The sequence below is a fragment of the Acomys minous genome (assembly GCF_964271855.1).
Source record: "Acomys minous genome assembly, chromosome: 10".
NCBI lineage: Eukaryota > Metazoa > Chordata > Mammalia > Rodentia > Muridae > Acomys > Acomys minous.
In genome coordinates this window covers 36,751,400-36,772,079 of record NC_140491.1, presented here as the reverse complement: position 1 = coordinate 36,772,079, position 20,680 = coordinate 36,751,400, and the positions used below count along the sequence as shown (strand labels likewise).

Genomic DNA, 20,680 nt, shown 5'->3' with positions numbered 1-20,680 from the left:
ACAGAAATCAATTCAGCCATCACTAGGCTCTGCATCAAAACAACATTTTAAGAGCAAAAGTTGAAGCTGCTGGCATTGAGCCAAAGTACTACTCCACTAAATGAAAGTGCAGTGGGGGTTTAAAGAGCAAATAGGGCAGGTCATTGAGGCTTGATGTCCCACCAAGTAGGGCTCCCTAGTGGCCCCAAATGTCTGGATCAAACCTGAAACTAAGATAATATGCCCAGAGAAAGGTACCAGTTACCCCCCCCCACACACACACACACACGTGCGTGCTGACGGAATACCTTCTGTAAATACTCACTGGGTCAGTTTATCTCTTTGCTCCTAGTGGGACCACACTAAGCAATCACACTTTTAGGTTTTAATTAGACCCAGAAAGAACGCCATAATTCTGTTGCATTTTTTAAAACAAGAACTTCACCTGTGAAACACACTCTTATAATAACACAATGGCTTCAAAAGACCTCATATTACTGAGTATCATAAATCATAGAAACAGCACTGGCTTCTCCTAAGATTATATTCATTCTGCTCCCTGCGCCATTCACAGATTATAACAATTGGTGCAAACGCACACTTAAAAAGCTATAAAAAGCTTTTAACCCAAATCCTTTCCTCACAGCCCAAAAGAAGAGAAAACTAGTCAAAAGTATAGATTTTTAGGCTTCCTCGCCATAGCAAATAGGGTATTTACATCCTGTAACAGAGCATTTTCCTTAAACTACTATTTGTAGCCCTTATCAGCCCAACAGCAAGAGGGCCATCAAGGCAAGGCCTCTCCTGGAGAAGAATCAAGGTCAACAAGAACTCCCACTTTGTTTATCTTTAGTTGCGATTGCTGCTGACATTCAATTGGGCAATAAACTTAAAGTCTGTCAAATGTTCCCAAGGATCAGGTGATCCAAAAGTTATGACAGCACAAGGCCATTGCCAGGTAATCAAACAATCCTGTTATAACAATTATGATTCCACTATATTTTTTTTCCCTAGAAGCAAACAGCAGTGAATTCTGAATGAGTTCTGCCGTGCCACTCCCCCCGCGAGGGCAATAAGAAAAATGGGGAAGTATGAGAGCGCACTTGCTAGAGTTTCTCACCAGAAGTGACAGTGCCCTCGTGATGAAAAGTTCCCCTCACTCTCTCCCTCCCTCCCCCCACCCCCCTCTCTCTCTTTCCCTCCCTCCCTTCCTCCCTCTCTTGGCTGGAGGAGCAGTTCCATAGTTGTGTGCATGTCTACCTAGAACCAGAACAAGGAAAAAAAAAAAACCAATTCATTTTGACTTGGGAGATGCTAGAATTTACTCGGTATGTTCCGTTCTAGAACCTCTGATATTTACAGCAAGAGCTACACAGCTCTTTCACATCTGTCACAAAGCTCACTGGTACCAACAGGGGCTGTGCATTTACATCAAGGTAGCACGTGGCCCTATGCCATATTTGACTTAAAGATTCAAAATAGAGCCTGTGCTAGCTGCAAAGTACAGTGCAAGAAACCTGCCACTGCCATCTGAAGAATCAAAAACTGAACTTAAGGACTGTGACAGGCATGTAAGGCAGGGACTCTGGTCCACAGAAGGCCAATGGTTGCCTGAACTTCAACGGTGAAAAAGCAAACCAAGGGGAAAAAAAAAGTAATGAACTGTATCAAAGTATCGATTGCTTCCCTCTCTTTGTGCATAGTGTTCAACATTGCGTCATTTGGTCCAGCCATTCATACTTCCCCAAGCTCGCTCACTCCTAACAGCACGGAGAAAGGATAAGCCTTCTGAGAGTGTGTAAATCTTTTACCTGGGAGTACAGCAAGACCTAGAAGCCAAACAAAGATTCCAAACATGCAAAATACATTATTCTTAAACAGAATTTTCTATATAGGCATACTAGGTCCCAGGGGGGTAAAGTTTGAGTCAAATGCTATTTCAATATTTTAAAAGTATGAGCTTCCTGCCTCCCCCCTCCTTTTGCATTCTGGCACAGAAATGTTATTAGTTTAATCAGCAGACAAAACCCTATACCATCTCCATCCTGAAGTCTGTTAGTCGTGGGTAGGTAATTGGAAGATTCTGCGTAAAAGCCAATGATGCAGGCAGGAAGTAGATGAGGCTCGGCAGTACTGGGATGGGCATCTTCTGGGAGTTCATGAGGCAAAGCATTGAGCCCAGGATATGCAGGAAACACTCATCAGCCAGTTGTCAGGTGTGGGGGAAGGCACCTAATTTTCAGAGTGGTAAACTGATGAAGTGAGGCACTGAGTTCCCATGATAGCTTGGCTGGCCTCTTTCTTTCTGCCCAGGCCCTGGACCCACAACAAAGCCAGAGACTTCTCCAGGAGACTGCAGTACAGAGGGGCAGAAGGGAGCTGCTGGAGAGCCACCCCAGGAAGCCCTCCCATAGCCTTCCCCATCTGCCCCATCTTTGTATCAGAGAACCACTACTTTAGTGGAGGAGCTAGGGTGGGCAATCAGTAATTTAAAACACATTTTCTTCCCTAGGGCCAATTCTAGCAAATGGAGCAGTTGCCAAAAATGATGACACCAGTGAAGGATCAAGGTGTGCGCTCTACTCAGGCTGGACAAGAATGCCTGCCACGGAAAGACAGGACCTAGGTGGTACCCACGCCCATCAGTTCCCTGTATCACACTGGGATTATTCACTGGTACACCTTCCCTGGCTCTAGGTGAACTCTTGGCTCTTCCACTGAACGTTCAGGATGCTCACAGCTTAAGACACTGTTGGCATGTACAGCCCATGTTCCCTTTATGTTCTTTAAATAAGTGAACAAGCCAAATGTAGTGGCGCACCTTTAATACCAGCACTTGGGAGGCAGAGGCAGGCAGATCTCTGAGTTCTGGGCCAGCCTGGAACTTGACAGAGTGCGTTCCAGGACAACCAGGAGATACACAGAGAGACTTTGTTGTGAAGAAACAAGAAAGAAAGAAAGAAAGAAAGAAAGAAAGAAAGGAAGGAAGGAAGGAAGGAAGGAAGACTGTTTTCACGTCTTGGAAACATCGCACTCTCATAAGCCTCAAGTCATAGTACCAAACAATTCCATCTATTTGTGCTAAAATTATTTCTTTTATCAAAGGGGATATTTTTGGTGCTAAAATGTTGTGATGGAAACACCTACAATCCTAATTTTATTGGGTGAAGTAGTCACTAAGAATTTTTCCTTTTGAAGACTGTAGGACCTAAGAAGTCCCTCGGCATCTCAATCCCTCTGACTCTATTAACCTGTCTCTAGGGAACAGAGTGACAAGAATGCACTCATCCCCTTGCCTGGCCCCAGGGAGAGGGAGAGACATCTGTAGTGTGAAGCTGACACCCATGAAATGGCCAGAAGGAGACAAACGAGTGAGAAAACCCTGGCACCACAAGACAATGAACACCTTAGTCATAGTAAGGCACAATGGCCATTGAGGCAATTGGCCTATTGGGACACAACAGGGAACGCAAAGGTGTGAAGAACCAGAACTGACTGGGTGTGAATTGCACACCTAGTCAGATCAAGTGACCAGATATGTATGGGACGCTTTTGCATCTGTAGCACCGAGCAAGGAGCTGAGAGGATGAGGAGGAGTCATGCAGATGTCGAGGGTTTCAGTGGCCATCAGGTCTCCCCGTGACAGGACATGAGACCAATTTCTTTTTTTTTTTTTTATCACAATTCCTGTCATTCTGAGTAACTTCCATAATGCTATAAATCTTGTAGCCTATTATATTTCATACATGTACCAGGGTGTTCGATCAGAGGCAAATTAACTGCCTCCTTCTAGCTAGTATATTACGTATTCATCTGTCGCACTTCAGGCTAACAACTGCTCCTCTGTCCCTTTCCTTCAAGAATGGGACCTGCACCAGACTTAGCTCAGCCTCACTGTGTAGCTGGGATGGCCTTGATTTTCTGTTCCTTCTAACTTCTGCACCCTAGTGCTGGGGTTACAGGCACACACTACAGTACAACGCCAGGTCCCATGTGGTGCTGCAGATGGAGCCAAGGACTTCGCAAATCCTAGGCAAGTGCACTAACAACTGAGCTGCATCCCCAGTACCGAGACTTCATGATTTCCCTTCCCTTTATTCTAATTCCTTAATCTACTTAATTATAGTCTATTTTATACTTGCACACGTTTGTTAATGCTCCAAGATCTTAGAATGAAGTGGAGGATAGATGAGCATCTTAAAGCATGATACGGGTGATGCTAACTTATGGTGCCGTGAGTGACTTTTCATCTTTTCGATTGTGGGACAGCGATACATGCTCAGTAGACACAGCATTTCATCTATGGCTCTTTTCCTGGGCTAGTGGTATGCACTGACATGCCATCCCACAGTGCTGTGGTACCTCCCAGTCAGCCACAAGACCATGAGGGTGAGCCGCCGATCCACTAGGATGTGTTATATGGTGAAGCTACGATGCACGGAAGGGTAGGTGTATGAGACACATTGTCTACATTCGATATTTTCCACTTGAAGTGAGTTAATCAGGTCATATCCCACTGTACATCAAGGAAGATCTATGTATGCTTTTATCCCAAGGTCTTAAAGTATATATTTTTAGAAAGTCAAGGAATCATTTGAATAGGTGTACTCATGAAAACTTGTCAGCTGAAACAAATGAGGTTCTATACAGAGTGCAATGATCAAACGCTGACTACTCAGTAGCAAATCTACAGAGATATTAGGTATTTTCTGCATTTACTTTTTCAATTCCCTTTCCTTAAAAATATATCATGCTGACTGTCTGGGTCATTTTTATGTCAGTTTGACACAGGCTAGAGTCCTTTGGGAATAGGGACTCTCTGCTGAGCAAATGTCTCCGTGAGATTCACCTTTCACCTGTAGATGTAGACGAGTCAGTAGTGAGTTTTCTTAATTAATGTTTGATGTGGGAGGGCCCGGATCACTGGGGGCAGTGCAAGCCCTGGGATGGCGGTCCTGGATGAGCAAGCCATGGGGAGCAAGCTGGGGAGCAGTGCTCCTCTACAGCGTCTGCTTCAGTTCTGCCCTCTTTAACTTCCTTCCCGGACATCTGCCTGTCAGTGGTGGAATGTGACCCAAGAATTGCAAACTGAGAAAACTACCCTTTCCTCTCCAAGTTGCTTTAGGTCATTGCTACAGCAATAGAAACCCCCAAGGCAGCAGACTAAATGTACAGACTTGCTATATAGCATCTCGCTGTCTTCATTTTCGGATACCGAAGTAAGTAAAAAAAGGACTTGTGCCCCCACTGCTGTGAGTGACGTCCGGAATCAAATGTGCATGGGTTACTATTGGTAAGTGGGAGAAAGCCAAAGCTAATTGTGCTAATCAGATAGAATGCTTTCAGGTTAAGTAATTATGGAAAATTACCTGCAAGACCGGACTAATCCACAAAGCCAGACCACTTGAGCAAAACCCAACTTCGCCAACTACATTTCAGGGACCAATCAATACAAGAGGCAGACAATGCCTACATCTTTTTAAGGAAATTGCTTGACATAAATTTATTGTTTGGGTTAACATATATATTTGGGGGGGGGCTAGGCCAACAGCCAAAAATCTCTACTACCATCCTTAATTAATGCTAGCATTCATGGGGGGAAAGAGATGAACTTGGGGAGCAGAACTAAACATCACATCCCGGGGAGGAAACCATCTCTGCTCCTTGGAAGGGCAGAGGGTCTGGGAGCACACACTTTTACCCTCCTTCCTGTCTCAGAGGTCACCCTGCAGCACTGAAGCTGTCTCCACCCATCTTACTGTTAGATGCCCACTAAGTGTCAAAGGACAAGTGCCCAGAGGTAAAGACTTACACAGACAGAGTGGGTTACAGTGCACCCCAACTACCAGCAACTTCTGAAACAGCTTCCCTTTAATTCATTCTCTGATTGGGCCCCCAAACTGCATCTTTGAGACAAGTGGTGGTTTTTGGTATCTATTTTGGCAGGCAGATTTCCGTGTGGAATAAGCTCTCTGGCACCCAGAAGCAATCAGTCTGGAATGTAAGTACCCATGCAAGGCTCTACCACTCCTACTGTGCTGGGCATAGGATGCTCAAAGATGAAGATAAGAGAGGCAGTTCCTCCCAAGGGAGCCTGGGAAGAATGGCCCATAAACTGCTCACCTTGACATATGGTGATGAGTAAGAACGTGAGATCCTGGGGCAGAGCAGAAGAGGGTCAGATGTTCCACCCTAGTGGCTGGTGGGATATTTCCAGGAGATAATGCGTCAGTTAAGCCTAGGCATCCTGACCCTAGCTGTGTGTCCCTCTCTGAGCAGGAACATCTACAGTGAGACAATATAACTAATTAGAACTAGAAGGTTTATCATCTTATTCCTATTCTCTCTAATCTCTAATTAATTAGACTTTGTATATTCTTCAAGGATGCACACAGGCAAGCAACAAGCCCCATAGCTTTTATCAGTACCTGTGACTTATTCCCAGTGGAAGCCATACTTACATATGCGCCTAGTAACACATACTTTACATTCATCACTACTTCAAAAATGAGTTAGACAAAGGAATTACCGGTAGACCTTATTAGTGAATGGATATTAAAGAAAGCACTTACATGGCTATATTGGAACATTTTAAATAATGGGATTTCAATACAAGTAGTGCCCCCATATAATCCTGCATATTTTAATACATTAGTAAAAGATAGTACTTTGGCAAAATATCTACTGGCTTCATCAGACTGCCAAAGAGACTCAACCAAGATGTCAAAATCCCCTGAAAAAGGCCAGTATGAACTGGCATCCAGGTAACTAATGGTAACAAAGCAGTGATGAGCCCTGGTGTCAGACTGGTCAGCCCTCAGCATCTTGAGGACTAAGCACAGCTGTAGCTCCCAAGAATACCCAGTGCATAGTGACTACAAGCTTCCTAAGGATAAGTACAATGACCTGCTCATTCCTGAAGTTCACACCTGACTCCCAGTAACCACTGAATCTGCTTTGATGACTTGACTAGAGTATATACATTTACACCCCCTAAATACAGCGCCTGATAATGTTTCGTGGAGCCTGCAGGACTGACCATAATTCTAAGCTCTCTTCTTCCCCTTGGGCTATGTTAAATGGATGCTTCTCTAAAATTAACTTCCTCACTTTTGCCCTGCCAAGTACGACACGTTGTGAAGAATCTACACCTGGGACAATGGAGTCTCTCTTCATTTATTTTCTTGAGTAGAAAATAAAACATGGCTTTAAACTGTGCCAGGTTATGTGGTGGCCTTGAACTGTCTAGGAGGAACCAACCCAAAGAACAAGTTTCGGTTTTTTTCTTTTTCTTTCTTTCTTTCTTTCTTTCTTTCTTTCTTTCTTTCTTTCTTTTTAAATTCCTGCCAGTTTAAGATCCAGAACAGAAGTAACAGAGGCAGAAAAAAGAGAAAAGAAAGGCCTTACTCTGGGGCGGGATTAAATAATTTTAACTTTAGGCCTGGGATTTTAAAGCTAAGAGGAGCATTTTTATTGTTTGCATAAAACAATTAAGCTCATTCCATTAATATGAGTGCCAAAAATAATATCTCTCTGCAAGGTGGTTTTAGAAACTTTAGAAAGTTTGGGAAAGAAAGACCAGAATATTATAAACACAAATAACAGATCCACCACAGCAGAAAATATACTCCGCAAAGGCTGGACCACCAGTGTTTTTCTAAGCAAGAAGCATCCTTTAATTTACAGAAGAGCAAAACGAAGCACTAGGCACCCTCTTTTAAAAGGCTTCGGTTTCTGGCTGCAAAGCTAGAGGGAGCATTGATATAAGAGCACATTTCTTATTCTTTACCGGTCTGCTTTCCCTTCTTAAAAAAAAAAAAAAAAGTCCATGGTTCCTCAAAGTAATCAGAGGCAGAGAATCCACAGAGTGGATGATATTGTGCATGGTATTAGAGTTTGTAACTCATGCCCCTTAAAAGCAACAGCAACATAACATAACACAATGTACAACTTGCAACAATAACTACTCAGGCAACACAGGCCAGCACCAGCAGCAAATTCTGTGACATTACATACTAAGCACCCTATTGGATCTAAACCAGAAGTAAGATAGAAAGGTGCATTCTAGACCACACGTAATAAATCATATATCTTTTAAAAATTGCAAATATCAAGGTATAAAAACCTGGTACAGAGCTACAGACTGAGTTCGCACATAAATAAAAATGAATAATCAACAAGAAGCTAAGAAATGACCCTGTTGACTAATGTCCTGTCTTTGCCAATCGAGGGTCAGACCTATTCAAGCCCAATCACATGAGAATGGAATCAGCAGAGGTCAATCAAAGGCAAGCCGAAACTCCAGCTATCTAACTGACCTTCAGAGCTTGGGACAAATTGCTATCAGTCAATGTCAGCTAATGACAGGAGCTCTTTGGCTAATCAATTGTTCTAAAAATGATCAAGAAAACTACTCACAGGACAGCTCATTTTCACATCAATGCCTGTGAAGTATGAAAAGCTCATTTTTTTTTTTGAGTTTTTAATAAGCTCATAAGTAAAGCAGTTACTTGGTAACAGAGGTCACCTTACAGAGAAAGACAGAACCTTTGTCTGTCTTTTACATATTCTTTTATTACCATATTATAGTAAAAATATGCCATGGATATGCCAGAGGGCTACATAATAAAGTAGGTAGCATTCCATTCACTTTTGAGACAGAGTTCTGTTAAAGGGAACTCTGTTTGGCTGTCCAGAATTCCAAGTGGATTATTTGGTTGTTTGAGATGAAAAACAATGACCTCCAGTTCAATACCAGTGATATTTCCTAATGGGCAGGAGATGCCCTTTCAGTAAAAATGCTTGCAGCCAAGTTCCTGCCCTGAAGGATACAGTTACTACTTGAGATGGTGAAGCAATGTTTCTTTAAGCTACCCTGCTTGTGGTGCCAGAAATCAAGCAAACAGAGAAAAGAGAAGGACCACTCACCCAGATGGGTCAGCCAAAGGAGAGATAAGTGCACCACAAGGGGTTCTTGGGAAAACAACTCTCTACATATCTAATCTAGCGTGTCTGATAAGCTAATAACATGGGCTCCCTGATAACCGGTATTTGGGAAGAATAGTAACTTCCTCTTTCTTTTCTATACCTGACTTTTCCCACCAGGAAGCTATTTTCCTATTCTGTCTATCACTACATGTAAAGGCCTCCCCTTAGTCTGCACTCGAGAGCAAGCATAGCCAAAGTAACAGAGTGGTCACAAGCTGAGGGTCAGGGTCTGCGGTCACAATTATGTTTTACTCTGCCCTTTCCTCAAAAGTGTTTTAGTCAAAGTACATCAGAGGGCCATTGAAATACAAGCAGTCCCAGGAAAGAAGCAATGCTTAAAGAGCAAGTATGAACAAATATGATCAGTCAGGCAGTCCCTCAACAGACTAATGAAGCAAAGGACAGAGGTAAGGAAGGAAGGAAGGAAGGAAGGAAAGAAGGAAGGAAGGAAGGAAAGAAGGAAGGAAGGAAGAAAATTTTAAAACTTTTCTTCATTTTCAAAGCTATATTTTGATTTTAAGACCAGTTGGATTTTTCTTTTAAAGATAACTGTTTCTAAACAAGCAGTATTAACTCGATGTTTTCATCTGAAACATTGCAAACAGAGAACAGTTTCAGATTACAACCTAAAGCTGAGCCGCTACGGTACTTTTTCAAATTAAAATATCTTCTGTGGCCTCAACCACTCTCAAGTTGTCCATAGGAAAGAAATAAAGGAGGGAGGGTAACACTTAAGCCAAGCCATAATTGGAAGTATGTGAAAAATGAAGTGTCAGTTTGGTCAATAAAGGGCAAAGGTCAAGGGGAACTGCAGCCCCAACTCTGTGCGAAATGTGCTCATTAAGACATCCAATCAGAGAGCTCCTTCTCACCCTATCCCACCATTCACTGGACAGCTGACTGTTTCAAATGCTTGGGTTTGGGCTGTTATTACTTTTCTTCTTCTTCTTCATGATGTAAAAAGGCGAGCTTGCATATAAATCCTTGCTCAGTCATCTGGAACGCAATGTGGCCCTTCGCCACCTCCCTCCCTCCCTCCCTCTCTCCCTCTGTCTCCCACCCCCTCTCCTGCCGCTCTGCCTGCCTGCCTGGCCTCACAGGTCTCAACAACCCGCCTTGAAATTCCCTCCCATAATACAGGGAACTGCCTTCTGCCTCTCTGCTGCCTGAACTCACACAAAAGCTGGTATGGAGAGGGGGTGAGGGTGGTGGGAGGCACCACAGCTATTGCTACTGTAGGATACAGAAAGGGCCATGCTTTTCATTATGCCCTCTTTAAAGAAACATACTGCTTCCGCCTTTTTTTTTTTTTTTTTTGGTTTGTTTTCCAGTGGTCCTGTTGTTGACTGGAGTCCTGGCCCCCAGAGGAAGTTCACAAGTGGGTTTCAGAGCTTCCCAGAACCCTTAAGGTCCTTTCAGGTTGAAATGTTTCTCGTCAAATTCCAGTGTCAAAAATAACAGTTTCTCTTCAACCTCACAAAAGAAGACAATCAGATGAGCTTTAAGTGGGAAATGCTCTGCAAGAGAGCTGCTCTGCCTTGTTTTCTGTGCTCTTATTCTCGATTCAATAAGCCTCTGAAGGCGGGAAGTCGTGCAGGCTCTTAATACAGAATACAAATTAATCATATCAATCAGTGTGCTCCCTTTGTAAGTGGCACAGTAATCGGTCCTCTTAGAATACAAAGCTGGGCCCTTGCTCTCCAGCAAAGCATCGCTACTGCATCTCACTGATTCCTCCCATCCCGTGGCTGCCACCACCACAGAGCCCAGCGCTGGACCAGTACAGCCATACCAGAAGAGTGACAGTGTCAGCAACAGGAAGAACTCTGACACATAGCCTGTTTTTCTACTCACAAGACACATGAAGGTACCGTATGGAATAGTTTGTGGTAGTCAGGACCTTGAGTTCTGAGGTCAGACCAACAGCATCAAGCCTCAATTCACTCACCAAAACAACATGTGGCCTTTAGGCAACCTCTTAGCATCTCTGTTCCTCCATCACCTGCTCTACATGATGAAGGAATGGAAATATCTACCCAACCAACAACCCTTGTGTCCAGTGTTATTATATTTATTATCTGCTAGTCAGCTCTCTTGACTTTGGAACAAAAAGGGGAAGAAAAAGAAAAAAAAAGTGACATGTCCAAATAATTCTGCCAGTCACTGCTAAAGCTGCTGGAGTGGCAGAATGATTGGAGCATCTCTTAAGCAAGGAGTTTGGATCCAGTGGGATAAGGAGTTACTAGGCTGGGTAGGCATTCTACTCCAAACGACTTCCTCCACTAGGGCTGCGTTCTGTTCCACAGGACAACCATGCACAGGCAGATAACAGCGACTTGTGAAAATGCACACCTGCTGGAATGTACCACCTACAGCCGCATCCCATGGGACTGCTGAGGACGCCCTGGCCTAAAGCGCTTACAAAGCACAGAGTCTCAGATCTCAGGGTTGAATTGGTCGTTGACCTTCAAGTATTTCTCCTCTACTTCCTTTTTCTCCTGCAAAATGGGAAGCTAAGCAAAGATCCAAGAGGGATAAAGTGAAATTTGCTCGAATGTCTTTGCGAAGTTACAGAAGAGATGAAGTCAGTGTCATAGCAACAGCAACGGAATCCCCCAGAGAAACCACAGACATGAAGCCCTCCCTTCTAAATGCCAGTTTTAAAGGGGCTCTGCAGTTAAAGAATCAATTTCCGGAAAGGGGTCACGAGTGTTAATGTGAACTGAAAGCGGTGGACACAGGAAGAGTTGTCGTGATAAGTAATTTCAGTTGAGGAAAAGATACTGTTATGGTTTAAATATGAAGTGTTCCCTAAAAAGGTTCATGTGTTAAAGGTCTGGTCGTCAGCTGATGGATATTTGAAAAGCGAAGAGACATGAGGGCTTAAACCTCATCAATGGATTGGTCCATTGGCAAATTCAGAGTTGAATGGCTTATTTGGAGGCGAGGGTTAGTTGGAGGAAGTAGGCCACAGGGCCATGTCCCTGAAAGTGCATCTTATTCTGTCCCTTGTCTTTCTGCCTCATGTCTACCATGAAGTGATGCTCTGCTACCTCATGCGCTGCGCCATGTTCAGCCTCATCACACACATGCTCAGAATCAATGGAGGTCCGAGTGAGCCAAAATAAAAATAAATCCTTTAAGTTGTTGTTTCAAGATAAGTTTGTCACAGCAACAAAAATCCCAATACACACATACCTTTCAAATCATGGACTAAGTCTCTCACCCATAACATATTTGGCATCGTCATGCTTATATACCTTATCTCTCCCCTCTCTTGAATGCCTGCATTTGGGTTTTTTTTTTCATTTATCCTTATGCAAAATTTGTCTTGAAATTATTTGATTGATTATAAGTTATTAATATAAAAAAGATCATGTGTTCAAGAAGTGCCAAGTTGCTAGGGCTCTAAGGAAGAGCTATTGCACCTTCTAATTTGTCAGGAAAGTTGAAATTTTCCTGGATGACTTAATTTCTTTAAAAGCTTAAAACTACAGGTATCATTTGCAGTGTGCATAGCTATTCAGGACCTACGCCATGTAGAAGAGAGGCTACTTAACAGAGGGCCAACGCTTAAGGGATTTTGTATTTGTCTGTCTGTCTGTTTGTCCATCCATCTACTCATTTATTTATGTTGCTCCAAAGGTACCCTAACGGAGTGATGAAAAACTAAACATAAATTCAATTCAAATAGTGTAGTGAAGAAAGTTCTGAAATGTGTGCTTCTCTTGTCTGTGGGGGAAACACCTCTTTGGGTATGCTCTTGACAGACTGAGTTACTTCTGTCTATTGGATATGTCTAAAGACATATTTATGGATTTATAAATCTTTTGAAGAGGGCTGTTATTTATCCAGTTGACTAAAATGGATTCAAACTGTGTAAATAACTATTTAGAATATGTACTATGAGCCAAATGCTGGCACAGCTTCCACTTCCATGCCTGCCAGAAGGGGCAGACAGGGAAAGCAAGCAAAAGCCACTGTGCACAGTTAATCCGGAGGCTGCACAAAAGCTCAGCTCCACAGGTCTCCAGGATAAGGAAACAGGTTTAGAAGGGTCCTGGCTAGCATGGAAATGCCCACGAGTTGTTTAAGCAATAGTTTCAGGCATCGCTCTGCATTCAGCAGGAATAACCTTGTGTGCCAAATTAAATCCACTAGGAAAGCAAGGAAGACTGAAGCTATGCCTCCCATTCCTGCTGTTACAAGTTGGGGGGTGAGTGGGGACTCAGCATAGAAGGCTCCTGTCTGATCACAGTGGGAGTAATTGTCTTTGGTTCTTTGGTGCATAGGTGAGGACGAGGGAGGGAAGAGAAGAGTCTCAGATGCAGGACACTTGAGGCAGGTGGGTCTGCACTGCACAGGCACCCCCACACATCACAAACCTATCTATCTTGTATTGACGTCCTGTCCTTTGTGGGGCGCCAGGGTTATTTTGATTACTTTTTGAAGTTTTTAAAATGTATTTTTTATGTTTACGTTTGTGCACAGTGCCACCTTATACTTGTATGTGCAGCGCATGTGTACGGTACTCAAGGAGGCCAGGAGAGGGCATCAGGTTCCGCGGAGCCAGAGATATAAGAGATTATGAGCCGTTGAATGTGGGTGCTGGAATGGAACCCAGGTCCTCTGCTAGAGCATCAGTGTTCTTAACCACCTGAGCCATTTCTCCAAGCCCAGGATTGTTTTCAATTGGTTCAACCAAGACCATTCAAATGAGATCATTTATGCGAAAGGGAAGGAGTGAAAAGCTAGCCACAAGCAGGGTAAGTGGACCCTGGAGATACACTGTCCCTGTCATCTGGGCTTCGGGAGATCACTGGTCCAGTGAAAGAAACATACAAACTCCTATTTTCTGGGCACAGGTATGGGGAGCAGGGAGGACCTCTTTGTCCTCCAAAAATCCTCTGAACATGTTTGAGAAAATGCACACGTTCCAGGCCTAAGCTTTAGTATGTTTCCTCAGTCTGCAAGCCCTTATGCCTCAGCTAAATGACTCCCTGATCCTTGGATGGATATCTATATCTATATATCTATATTTATATCTATATCTATCTGGATATATGTATATATAAACAAAAGCAAAATATATATAAACAAAAGCAAAAGCAAAAATGAAGCAAAATTCTAGGCTGTGACCCCATGTAGCACTTCTAGGCTATAGGAAAAAAAAGAAATTAAACTGCATTTACACCTCTTGGAAAACTCGTAATGTACGTGGAATTCTTCAAGCCAGGCCTCCGAAGGAAAGCGCTGACACTACCCACACACTCTGAACAGTGATGCCGTAAAGCACACACACACCTGAAAGGGGGGAAAGGGGGCCTCTTGGATTTATGCTGCCTGTCGTTTTTCAGTAAAAGTCAGAGGTCAGAGGTTACCTTGCTTCTACCTCAGCTCTCGACCTGCCTACTATTCCAGGCTCCATTTCACTAGACTTCTGCTTCTGATGAAGTCAGCAAATTTTTTTTTTTGAACAATAAAATGTCTCCAATGCTTAAAATTACATTTGCCGAAGTTACTTCTGGGGAAAATACCACACATATGCCTAGAGAGAGAGAGAGAGAGAGAGAGAGAGAGAGAGAGAGAGAGAGAGAGAGGGAACTTCCCTGCTTCTTTTTTACAGTCAGTCATGCTAAATCCATTGTAGAGTGTGCAGTTCTAATCAGTGTGTCCCAATTAAGCTAGACAACCAAATGCCTGTCCTGATGAATAACACTCCAGTAAAAAAAAAAAAATCACAAAACTAAATTTGAAGGTTGTACCTACTGTGGACCCAGAGTCAACTTGAGTAAAGCAGTCTTTTCATGGTCAGACGCAAATTTTAATTTCATTAATTACACACAAAATCAGCAGGATTAAAGTCCTCCTCCAAAACATTGAGATATTGAGTGCCCCCTGTTGCTGAAGGCTACTCTGATGTTTAAGCTTTTATTTCTTGCTAGTTATTATAAAACACATATGTCCACGTAGACACCAGCATACATCCAGTGCAGCAACACAGAGGAGGTGGGACTCCCTCCTGTGTCTAATCTGGCTTTGCAATGAAGCCAAACCTCAAAGAGAGTCAAGTAAATCAAACCAGAAGAGATGACCTCAGACCCAATGAGGAGGGGGACCAGTGTAGAGGCCTTCTAAGAACTACCCCAAAATACACACACACACACACCCACACACACACACACACACACACACACACACACACACACACACACACTATTTCTGGCAGCGCTAGGATCGAACTGAGGGCCGAGTGCATGCAAGGCAAGCCCTCTGCCACTGAGCTAGGCTTCCAGGTCTTCCTAAGAGTCTTAAATTATTGTTTATTTGGACTTTCTAAAAAAAAAAAAAAACAAAAAAACAAAAAACCTTTAGCTATCATTTATTTGGACTCTTAGTGGAGGCTTCTTCACAAGACTTTGAAAAGCCCCAAGTATGTCACAGTAGGTATTAGTGCCAAGCTGTTTCTGCACATTTGAATTCCTTGTCTATTCCTCTAGTCTTGCCTAAGTTGATTCAGGAAGGTGACCGGGTGACAGGTGGCTAGGAGGGCACTGAGGACATGGGCCAGAGACTGAACAGGATGGACGGATTCTCACATCATAAGGGATTTACGTTCTGAGAGAAGCTCTGTGGGCAGTGGCTGGCTTTCTGCTCTTTCGCGCCCCCCCCCCCCACCCTCGAGCACGAAGCAAGAAGCAAGGAAGAATGAGAATGCCTCTCCTACCTTGCTCACTGCTGTTATCCCCACTGTGGGAGGTGTGGCCACCGCTGGAAGGGCCCGGGGTTCCTCCTGAGCGAGTGGATGCCGTGTCATCATGATCTCTATTCCAAGAGGGCTGTGGGGCACAAATCAGAAATCTGAGTAAAAGCCATCTGTTAGAAGGGTGTGATCCCATCAGACAATGACAATTTGGGGGAGGGCCATGGGGACAGCATGACATCATTCCCACTCCTCTTCAGAACTGGTCCTAGCTCAGGGCCGCATATTCAAAATCTGCCAGTTTCAGCTTCCGGGTTATAATGTTCGGTCTATAGGTGATCGTACGACTTACTAACAAGGAAACAAAAACATCTTAGACAAAGGGGGCGTTGCTAACACTTGAGTCTAACTATATCTGAACCCTCCGGTAGAGCACTCTGCTACCCTAGAAGTGCAAAAATGGGAGTGGTGCTCCCTAACGTTGTGCTCCCAGAGGCCTCTGCTTCATTCTAGGAGACAACCCTGGATGGGGCATGAAGATCTCACAATCTGACCTGGAAGAACACTAGCTGGTGTGTGTCAGCTCGTTGCCTGACAGTACACTGCAAATGGACCAGGCACAGAGACAAAAAAAGAAACTCTTAACAATAGACTCGCATGGACCGTGTACACTCAGCCCCATGCCGGGCCTTCTTGTACTATTGAACAGAAAACAGATGTTGCTTCTTATCACTGGGCGCATTTGAAAGTAACGTTCAGATAGGCCGTAAATTCAATTCTTAGGGAAAACAATCACGGGGATACTTCTTCCAAATCTCGCGTTATCACCAGAAAGAAAGACTTGAATGAGCTTTTAGTGTTTGCTTTCAAAACCAGCCTCATGAGTCACTGGCCATCCCCTGGAGTAGGAGTGATGCAGAAGAGAGCTGGCTCCTGGATGGGAACTGATGTTTGTCTTCAAGAGTATTCGTGGAAAATCAAGATGATCTTATGTGTAAGATACATCTACGCTATTTCAGTCATAGACGGTCATGGTTTGTGACGCTGTTATAATAAAGCCTATTGACCCTTCCACAAATGGAACATGCCTAGCAGAATCACTGCTCTTTCTCTATTTCTTGAAAAGCATTTACCCATCCCAGAGACAAGAAGAAGAGCTGAGAAGATCGAACAACTCAGACATCCAGGGACAAGAAAACGAAGAGCCTGTCCCCAAGGCCTGCTCAGCTGGAACCCCAAGGGAGACCCAATACTCCTCCAATGGACACCTCACCTCACCCTTGGCTTGAAGACCCATGCCACCCCCAAAATGGAATCAAGCCCCAGAACATGTCCCTTGCATGTTTAAGTCACCCAGTATGCATATTTTTAAAAACAGTGCTAATTGATCTGTGGATTCTGTGATTGAGAGATATGTGAACTGTGAAAAGAAGTGTGTTTCGCGGACATCCATTGTGAAGCATACCAGAAGAATGCTGTAAGATGTAATCTGGAACACATGCTCAGGATGCAAACAGTTAATGCATAAATTTTCAGTTTGTACAACCGCAGCTCTAAAAAAGGGGGACTTGTTTATTCAGAGCTCTGCAGAGAGAATGGTAGAGCACCCAGGGGACAGACAATGCCAGGCACAAAACCCCGGTGCCTCGACATGTAAAAGGATGTTTTTCTGTGTGCTACAAATCCCACTTGAAAATATAATTAGAAGGAGAAAATGGCAAACTATTGCATTAACTGTAATTGAACAAAAGACCAGCAAGGCATGTGGGAGGCTGCAGGAGCCCGTGGGAGTTTCCGGATGCATGAGATGCTGCGAGTGACGTCTCCTGGGCACTCTCATTTTCCTTATGTTGTCCCTCACTACTAGTGTTGACTGGTGATCTGACTTGTAATTAATAGAAAGGCTAGCAATAACAAGCTAAAATACAGAGCAGCAGCCTAACCTCATCAGAAACACGTTTGTTAATCTGATTAAGAGCAAGGGCTCCAAAAAGATGCCTTGGAACCAGAGAACCAGTCCATGTCAGACAGTAAACTGCCCTCCTTTCTGCCACAACAGGCCTGATATACTCACTATCTTTTAATGAGCTCCACTGATTTATTCAGTTCTCCTTCGCTCCCTCCCCCCACTTTTCTACTGTGCAGGATGTAGATTAATTCAATGCTTAATTGTTTAGTAAATTCAATTTTCCACATTCTATTCTGCATAGCTTTAGCTAAGGTTCTTAAATCTTCAGCGGTGAGCCCTGAGCTCAGTGTTTGTGATGGGTGCCTACCTTTTTCATCACCATTTTTCTCCATCCACCACTTAATTCACCATGAAAAGATTTTCCTTGCTGGAAATTCTGATTCCGCTATGATCTGTGAGGCATTCCGATTCATTGCATTTTCATTGTGTTGGGTCTTAGATGCAGGGGCTTCTCTTTTCTCACAGCTATGGCCACATTATACAGGCATTCATGCAAGAAGTGTTGGATTCCACCTCACTTTATCCAAATTTTGTGCAACCTATATGTTTAAATTCCTGTGTTCGCCAAAAGTTGGCACCCACATTTTCCACCTAACATCATTCTTCTCAGAGACTAGCTTTTCCAGAAGGCCTGTGAATACTGAATGCAGCTCCCTGAAGTGAAATCTAACTGTTGTGGTCCTTTCTTGAATTAGCTTTGTGTATTAGCATTTCAAGAATGGTGTGGTCACAAGAAACTGAGCATCAGAAGAAATCCACAGGGTTACCAAAACAGAACAAGAACTGTGCTTACTGCAGGTCATTAAGCAAGATTAAAGTCCAAGGATCAGAAACAGCTCATGAACTCCTCCAGTATAAATATGTAAGAGAGCCCTAATCAGAAAGAACTCCCCCAAAAGCCATGTACCGGGGAGTTTCTGTTATAATAACACATGTCTCTGACTATATATGGTCTCACCAAATAGCATCATTATTTTTAAAATTAAAATATGTGCATGTAATTAAGTACATAAATCTGTGAAGTTGTGAGTTGCTTGGGGCCACTTGAAAGCCAGGCTGACAGAATAAAATCAACGGTGCATTGGGTACAGCAAATTTTAGTCATGGCCTTAAATTAAGTCTCAAAGAACCTTCTTGTCTTCGGTGTATATAATTTCAGGATGAGTGGTGGCTATATTCCTATCTGTGAGAAATCCATTAAGACAAAGGCCCTAACCTGAAGTCTGATCCCACCTATGGAATAATTTGGAGGGGCGGGGGGGGGGGGCGGGGATACATCTGTACTACTAATTCTTGCATGCCTATATGTATGCATGCATGCATACATATATGTATGTACTTGCTTGCCTAATCCTTATGTTAACATACATACTTGCATATTTTTTTTTCCTGAAAGGGGGGCAGGTAATGTCTGTAGCTGTCCACCAAATTCTCAAGGGAAGTTATCTGCCCCTAAAAGTATAAGAATCATTAATCTAGGAGATATTTACAGCCCTAGACACAAAGCTAGACGGAAGACTTCTGAACTCACTCAGACTCACTCAGTCTCCACTTGCCGCATGGCATGGCGCAGTGATACCCTCCACACAGAACTTAACTGTCCTATGTGGGATGGAGCAGCTGAAAGCAGCTGTCTATCAGAAAGCGCCTCTGTATTGACGGGTAAATATTATATGTTATATAAAAAATGCCTTAACTACATGGTTAATTCTATGGACAGCAATTCAAAATCCTTGAAGCAAGCAATAGTTTTCACCATTTTTTTTTTTTTTTTTGCTTTGGAAGATTGCACACTTCCATTTTTGTTTCCTTGTTTTTGTTTTTGTTGTTTTTCTCCCACTTTTTAAGAATGAAGGGGGGGGAACCTCATTTTCTTTGTTCTCTTTTCAGTGTTTCAGTTCTCGTACTTTCTATTGAAAGAGTTTTGCTGGCATCTGGTAGTGGGCAGCCATGGCCTCTCCTGACTATAGGGCATTTCAGGACAAGGACGGTAGCTCACTCTGCCCAAACTGCTCTTTTAAGAGCTTGGGAAACCCCATGGCTAATGTTTGCCTGGAAGAGAAGCTGACGGAACTAGCTAAAATTACTGTTCCTACTTTCCCTGCCCTTATCTCAACAAACTGCATGGCTCTTTCTGTCTATGCCTTAGATTCGGAGATCTTTTGATCTCTTCTTACCTTTTACATTTTCCTTGGACAATCCCTTTCACTCGTGTGAAGGGAATTAGGACATACATAAACCAAACTTGGGTCTATGGGTGTCTTCTTTGCTCTTCTGACCTACGCAAACCGTTATGTGCTGAGCCATCACCATACAAAGATGTCTATTTCATTCAGCAAGTGCAAGGCTAAACTCCTCCCCCAAAGCCTCACTGGGCAGCCTGGAGCTCATTCTGTAGACCGTGATGACCTCAAGCTTGCGGCAATCCTCCTGCCTCCACCTGCTGAGCACAGGTGTGCAACAGCTTGGTTTACTTGTTCTGTTCTATTCTCCATCCTAATACATATCAATACCATCGTCCACTGCAAAACCCCCTATAACCATCTGTTTCTCAACCCCTCCCCCGGATCTCTCCCCTGAACCCCATTATGAGAATCAAGATGCCTTGTCCACTTTTACCACTTTGTCACACAAATCTCCCCAGCTCTGGAAAGGCTGAGACTCCCTAGAGCTCCAGCCCCATGGAAGCAGGGATGGCCCCTTTTTTTCCCCTCACTGTTAGAATCTGAGCATCAAGCACAGCCCTGTGATGGGGCTCAGGAAACGATACAGGATGAACTGCTCCTACTACTGCCTGTGGAGTACAGTCTGAGTTCATTAGCCTGATTCGAGAAGCAGAGCCTCTCTGGGGGCCATTCCTCCCCCTTGCTCCTAGCATCCTGGCAGGCCTCGCCACATGTGATCTCTGTAAGATGCTTTGCAGCTTATCACTCGAACCCTAAGCCCACCCTCCCCTGCCTGCAATGGCTTCTTGCTCTGCTTTGAAAGACCCAGGCACTATTTTTTTTTTCCTTGCTAGTTAAGCCTATGCTGTCCCTGGT

General features: G+C 43.6%; 1 protein-coding gene across 2 annotated transcripts in view; it reads right to left on the bottom strand.

The window, feature by feature from the left end:
• The window catches only part of MEIS1 (Meis homeobox 1), a 142,636-nt gene that overhangs the window by 94,786 nt on the left and 27,170 nt on the right, over positions 1–20,680 (bottom strand). For both annotated transcript variants that reach the window (XM_084799834.1, XM_084799835.1), the window contains exon 7: positions 15,695–15,806. In XM_084799834.1, coding sequence (XP_084655960.1) covers positions 15,695–15,806 — 112 coding nt within the window. The remainder of the gene's footprint in view (positions 1–15,694; positions 15,807–20,680) is intronic.